Genomic DNA, 6,435 nt, shown 5'->3' with positions numbered 1-6,435 from the left:
GCTCCACTAAGGTAAGATTCTAGTACTCAGGAATTCCAATTTCAAACAATCTTTGCAAATTTCTACTAAACAAACTAAAACTAACCATAAAATACACCATTAAATTATTGAAATCAAAGCAAAACGGTGGCAAACAGGTGGTTTTGCTTTGGAAAACTTATTATTTCAAAGTTATTGTACTAAAACATTGAAACCACAGGTGTGACCTTAAACAAACAACCATTAACTAGTTGTCCCCCTCTCTCATATTTGAGGTGCTCATGCTGAGGACTGGACCAGGTGGCGGAGTCTGCTGTACAACCTCTATGACGCCTTAATCAGAGAAATTAGCCAGATAGGCAGCAGAGGGAAGTACGTCACAGGGACACGACACATTGCCGTCAAAGACAATCTCATTGAGCTCACAGCTGACATCTGTCATCAGGTAATACAGATAAAGTCTCAAATATGCATACAGAAAGACTAATATTAATTTCATTTTAATGTTAATATTTATACAATTGTACAGCCAAACTAGCTAATATGAAATGCTGTACAACTGTTTTGACAATATTATTTTCTCCATTTTGTGTTACCTGCATGTAGCTGTTCAGTGATGACAATGACACCCATGTTTTGGAGGTGACCCCAGCCTCCCTCAGAGCCACCCACATGGAAAGTCCCACAAATGGAGCAGCCAGCAAGCGACGGCGCATCGAACTAGGCTGGGAGGTCCTCCGGGACCATCTTCAGCCTCAGCATAGTGACTTTGATGTCATACCATGGTATGAAAATCACAATACAATTATTATAAGGACACTTTGATGGTAAATAAGTTAGTACTAAGCATAGCTGCTTAGATTATTAAGCCCACAACAGAATTTCTTTCTAAACCTCTGCCGTACGACAACAATCAAAAAAACTAAAAGCAAATTGTATCACAGTAGCAGCTCCCCTATGTCTTCTTTTACAAACTGGTCAAATAGTCTCCAGAGTTTCTCATACACCCCCAATTTTCCTCTGTATTAGTATACAGTGTACTCTATATATTTTAGTCTCTCCATGGACATACATTGCTTCATATTCTTGATCCAAGCACCAATTGTAGGTGCCTCCATTTTCTTCCAGATGAGAGCTATACTGCTTTTTGCCTGTAGTATAGCAAAATCAATACATTTATATTCTTGGGTTTACATTAATTTTTAATTCATGGTAGAAAAACACACGAAGTAGCCTGTTGTTTCTCTGATAGTTCCCACTCAAGATCAAGCGTCATGTAAAGATATTCAAACCCTCTTTTCTCCTCTCAGGCTGCAGATCACTGCAGTGCTGACCTTTAAGTACCCGTCCATGGTGCCCAGCCAGGAGCTAATCCAGCTGCTGTCAGTGTTGTACCAGCTCCTGGCAGAGCAACGGAGAGGAGAAAGAGGGTCGTACGTGCTGCGCTGTCTGAGGGAGGTGGCCCAGTGCCAGGCCCGCTGCCCAGAAAGGGCCCAAGTCCACAGGACGGAGCTGGCCCGGATATGGGGTCGGGTGTGGGCCCTGGCACTGCGAGGGGTCAGCTCACCACAAACAGAGGCCCTCAGCCTAGACCTGCTTAGCTCCATTGTCCATGGTGGACTGATCAATATGGACAGAGAATTCTGGAAGCTCTTCTCTGGATCAGCATGTAAACCATCTACGTGAGTCCCAACTAATTCTCAATGTATAATGTTCAATTTGTCAATACTAAAAATTATTATGATCAATGTGTATGTTTCTGTGTTTGAATTAAGTAGCTCTTTTTTCTCTCTATCCACAGGGGTGCTGCTCTCTGTCTAGCCCAGGCCCTACTAAAGTGTTCAGCCCCTAAAAGTATCGTCTCTAGCTCAGGCTGGGACAATATGGGGGTCACAGAGGGATCTGCATCACCTAACCTGAAGGAGACCCTCATAGCCTGGCTGCTGATGACGGATCAGAGCGAGGAGATGGAGGATAGCTCCAGACCTCACCCTATCATTTGCAGGTTGGTGCTGTGTTATTTTCCATGTTAACTATAGATTTATCAGACTTTGACTGTAGATAATTTTATCCTGGTTCAGTTCTTGCTTATTTAATTCTGTAAATTGTAATACCTTTATACTACCTGCCGTAAGGGTTAAATGATGGGTTGCTAAAGTTACAGACTGATGTTCTCCAGGGGATACACTGCATGTACAGGAACAGTAAACCTAAGCTCCAAAGTGAATTATACTTCATTTTAATTATACTATACTTATATATAATTATTTTTATATATATATTATATTTTCCAAACTGTTCTCTTTGTGTCTATTTGTCTTTGATTTTACGATAAAGGTCTGTAAATGTATGCTTCATTTTGATCTTGTGTGCAGAGACTTTCCTTTCAATCTAATAGCAAACATCCTGGTCTCCCTGACCTTGAAAGATACAAGAACTGGCCTGACGTTTCTGCTGGGTACTAAAGGAGTAGAAAGGTGAGGGAAATTAACAAGTTTCACACACTGTACAGAGTACCAAAATCATGATGACGAATCTACTTCCTTTCACCTCTTATTTGCACATTACAAGTGTCAATTGCCACTTTGGAATAGAAATAATTTAGCTCCCAATTACTTTTTTAAGTTCCCTTTTTCAAGAACAAACCTCATCCAAAGCCAAAGACCTGGAAGAGATTGAGAGGCTTTACTTGCAGTTCAGCTTCAACACGCTGCCCTCAGCGATGCAAAAGACTGACAAGTCAGTGACGATGGCTTCATCTGGAGGACAATTCACAGCCGTCCCCTGCCTCAGAAACAAGTTGGAGCTATCCCTGCTTTGTGTGGCTGACACTCTGCTCAACTGCTACTCTCCTGATGTGAGTGGAAGTTAACGCTTGTGTGTTTATGTGTCTGCGTAGTCATCACAGTAACCAACTGGTATGTCTTCTGATTCCCCCTACCACAGTCTCAGTCCACTCCTCCAGAGTGTCTGGTGCGCTGTTTGAGTCTGCTGACTGGTGTTCTAACAGGTTACGTGTCCACTGAGTTTCTGACTGAGGAAGAGGCCTGCCGCTCACAGCTCTTCACTAAAGCCAAGGTATCATTCAGATGCATTGCAGTAGATTTGTCATTATTCATGATTATTCATGCCAGCTTCTTAAAAATTAAAAACATTATGTCAAAACAGAATTTAAGGTTGTTGGTGTGTTTTTATTACCAGGCCCTAGCTCAGGACTTCAGCGGTTTTGTTTCCAGCGTGAAAGTGAAGATGACAGAGGAAGGAACCATGAGCACGCTGAGATCCGTCATGAAGCTCTGCACACAGTCAGCCAGCAGAAAAAACAAGGTGACATCATGACAACTGAAATGCTACAGCAGTTAGACATAAACTGAAATAATACAGCAGTTAGATTAACCTTAACAGTGTATGGACAATCCAGACATTTTGGAGTTATTTAACCTTTTTGTCCTTTTTTTCTGCAGGATAATGTTCATCCTATCTCTTCCAGTCTGTTCATTATGATTCTGCCGGCCAGTCTCCTAAGTGAACTGGCTGAAATTTGCAAACTGTTGGTTAGTGAGATATACATTTATAAATATAGTACAATCAAGATGCTTGTGGGCTGAGGATAAAACAGGAAAATCCTTAATTTCAAGCACAGAGCTGATGCGCTGAATTAGTCTCACTTCCTCTCCTCCCTTCAGTTAAGCAGTGTTTCTAAGAGAGTCAGTGTTGTGGATGAAGACGATCATATGGATGATGACTTGGACGTGACCAGAACTCAGCAAGGAGACGACATTGACTTGTTTGATGAGGGCGAAGAGTCCCACAGCAGCACCAATGGGACCTGCAGACAGAAGGGAGACAACAGTGACACTTCCTGTGGGCCAGGTAAGGAGGGATCACATGTTTTTCAAATCAGTGCCTTTCCTTGGATCGTAAGTATTTCATATAATTTATGCAGAAACAAGTACCACACAAATTAGACCATTTTCTAAAAGAGTGCCCACTAAATTACACCATACATTGAGCACCTGTTCTAAATATTATATGGCAAACAAAGGTAGAATTTCACTTGTATGGAGAATACAGTGTGTTAAATACATGTAGAGCCAAGTCTGCTTACATATCGCAGGTATATACACATATAACATTTAACAGAAGTTGCTGATCATCCTGTCCGTGGATAACAGGTAAAAGAATCTTGGTTCTTTCCTCCATCAGGTGCAAGAAGTCTGTTAGCAGACGATTATCTGGCCCAACAGGACCTGGCTCTCCTTGCAGTCTTGGAGTTCCTGTGTGAGTGCGGCTCCATCCAGCCCGTCCACGGTCTGCTTTTTAAACCGCAGGAGGTGCGGCGCAGGCTGCTGCAGTTGGTTGAGCAGATGGACTTTAACAAAGCCCTGCACCTGAACGTGGTGGGTAGCAGCTGCTGTGGAGTGTCCTGATTGCTGTTGAAACGAAGGTTCAGCTGATGAACACTAATATCTGGTTCTCTTCCAGTATCTCGTCCTGTTGAAGAAGCTTCCTGCTGAGGACTCGCTCTCTCCGGAGGAATTTGATTCACTGCTTCGTCCTCTAGCGTAGGGAAATCTTTCTATGGCACAAAATGAATGTCTTCTTTAAAAATGTATCTATTTCTGTCTTTAAAAAATAAAATCTAATCATGTTTAATGTATGTGTGTTATGCTGTGTTTACAGGGACCTGTGTTCTCTGTACCGTCAGGACCAAGAGATCTGTGCTGCTGTTCTGCTGGGTTTGTTACCCTCCATCAATAGCCTCGGGAAATCCCACCACGTTCCAGAGGAGATGAGACATGTTCAGGGATCTCTGCTAAAAGTGGTGTCGGGATTCTGGTTAGCTGCATATTTTTTTACAATATAAATAGATGCAGGCTTGGTCTTTAAGAGATTATGTCCCTAAAATGAAGCCTCTGTCTGTGGCAAGGAGCCTTCAGTCTTTGAAGGATTAAGATAAAGGGGTGGTCTGGTTGTCACAACAAAGTATTTTCTAAAAGTTATTTTAATGAAACTTTGAAGAAAAGGCTACAGTATTAGGCTTTGAAAACATGAGTCACGGTTTTCTATTAATGTTTATCTCAGTCGTTATCTATCTGCAACTTGTAGTTCATTTAGTTTCTGAAACTAACTCAATCCATATGCTGTGTTTCAGTTTCCTGAGCCACACAGGGAAATGCACTGCAGCTGTGCGAGCTGCTTTAGTGAGATGTCTGGTTGCCTTGCTGGAGGTGAGCTATCACAGAGGTTTAGGCAATACTTTTGCAAAGTTATTGTATGTATCTGCACAATGAAATCTTGTATTTCTATCTGTTATATCTGATTCTGAATGAATAGCATTAGCCAGACACCTTGTGATAGTTTATAAAACTTTGAGGATCCATACTTACCTGTTTGACTGGGAAGAAAACTGGTTTCTTTATTGACTAGTGTGGTGTTTTTGTAGTCAAAAGATTATTGGTCAATATTTTAGGTGCCTAAATTGTTTTAGAACAACACTTTCAACAGATATCTGAACACTTAAGACTGGAGAATAAAAATGTACCACAAACCTTAACCCTCTTCTCAACTATTCTGTATATTATCTTTATGTTTCAGTTAAATATCAATATATTAATTATATTAGCAGTGCTTCTTTTTTGTGTTTTTGACTTCTCTCCCCTCTGACAGGCTGACCCGTGTTGTAAGTGGGCATTCTTAAGTATCAGAGGGCCTGACGGAGAGGAAGATCGCCCAGTGTCTGTCATCCTTCCATCTCACCTCGCAGATGCCCACCACCAAGTCCGCATGCTAGTAGCCATGTCAGTGGAGAGGTACGCTTTAGCCGGGGACTCATAATGTATCAGGAGGTGTACATTTTATAAAAAAGATTTACATTACGCAATAGATGTCACATTACATCTCAACATGCATCTCCTGCATCTCCAGGTTGTTTCTGGAGCTAAGACCAGAACATCCAGATAAGAGAAACATGCTGCCGCTTAAACACCAGCAGGCGGCTTTTGAGAATGTTTACCTGAAGGCTCAGGAAGGAATGAAGATCCAAGTGAGTTCATTACGTGTTGTCATAAATCAGGAATTGTTCATTATGCATGTGTTTTCCACCTTGGTTTGTTTTCTTAATGCTTCTTATGTCTCTGTTATCATTCATAGAGAAGCAGCTCTTCAGAGGACCACCGCGACGAGTTGTTTAACCGCAAGGCCACACTGTTGAAGAGTTTGTCAGTTGTACTGTGTTGTAGCCCAGTCTGTGAAAAGCAGTCTCTGTTTGCCCTCTTCCAGTCCTACAAGGAGAACAATATAGAGGAACCGCTCATCAAAAAGGTAATGATTTCAGGGCCCTGTGCAATGTGGAAATTGAATAAAAACTAACATTTACAGTAAAAAACATAAATAAATCTTACTCGCATAACTAATCTGATACTTGAGTGATCTTTTGTTTTTCAGTTAGAGCTT

The 6,435-nt window shown here is 41.5% G+C and overlaps 1 protein-coding gene across 3 annotated transcripts in view; it reads left to right on the top strand.

The window, feature by feature from the left end:
* Positions 1–6,435, top strand: part of atm (ATM serine/threonine kinase) — a 26,160-nt gene that overhangs the window by 2,826 nt on the left and 16,899 nt on the right. For all 3 annotated transcript variants that reach the window (XM_032503514.1, XM_032503522.1, XM_032503533.1), the window contains 17 exons: positions 255–424; positions 586–764; positions 1,290–1,661; positions 1,781–1,984; positions 2,355–2,456; positions 2,605–2,836; positions 2,926–3,057; positions 3,181–3,306; positions 3,444–3,533; positions 3,666–3,852; positions 4,186–4,379; positions 4,465–4,544; positions 4,663–4,818; positions 5,135–5,210; positions 5,650–5,792; positions 5,908–6,025; positions 6,133–6,303. In XM_032503514.1, the coding sequence (XP_032359405.1) occupies positions 255–424; positions 586–764; positions 1,290–1,661; positions 1,781–1,984; positions 2,355–2,456; positions 2,605–2,836; positions 2,926–3,057; positions 3,181–3,306; positions 3,444–3,533; positions 3,666–3,852; positions 4,186–4,379; positions 4,465–4,544; positions 4,663–4,818; positions 5,135–5,210; positions 5,650–5,792; positions 5,908–6,025; positions 6,133–6,303 (2,732 nt within the window). The remainder of the gene's footprint in view (positions 1–254; positions 425–585; positions 765–1,289; positions 1,662–1,780; positions 1,985–2,354; positions 2,457–2,604; positions 2,837–2,925; positions 3,058–3,180; positions 3,307–3,443; positions 3,534–3,665; positions 3,853–4,185; positions 4,380–4,464; positions 4,545–4,662; positions 4,819–5,134; positions 5,211–5,649; positions 5,793–5,907; positions 6,026–6,132; positions 6,304–6,435) is intronic.

The sequence above is a fragment of the Etheostoma spectabile genome, chromosome 3 (assembly GCF_008692095.1).
Source record: "Etheostoma spectabile isolate EspeVRDwgs_2016 chromosome 3, UIUC_Espe_1.0, whole genome shotgun sequence".
In the NCBI taxonomy this organism is placed as follows: Eukaryota; Metazoa; Chordata; class Actinopteri; order Perciformes; family Percidae; genus Etheostoma; species Etheostoma spectabile.
This window is presented reverse-complemented; position numbering and strand designations above follow the sequence as displayed.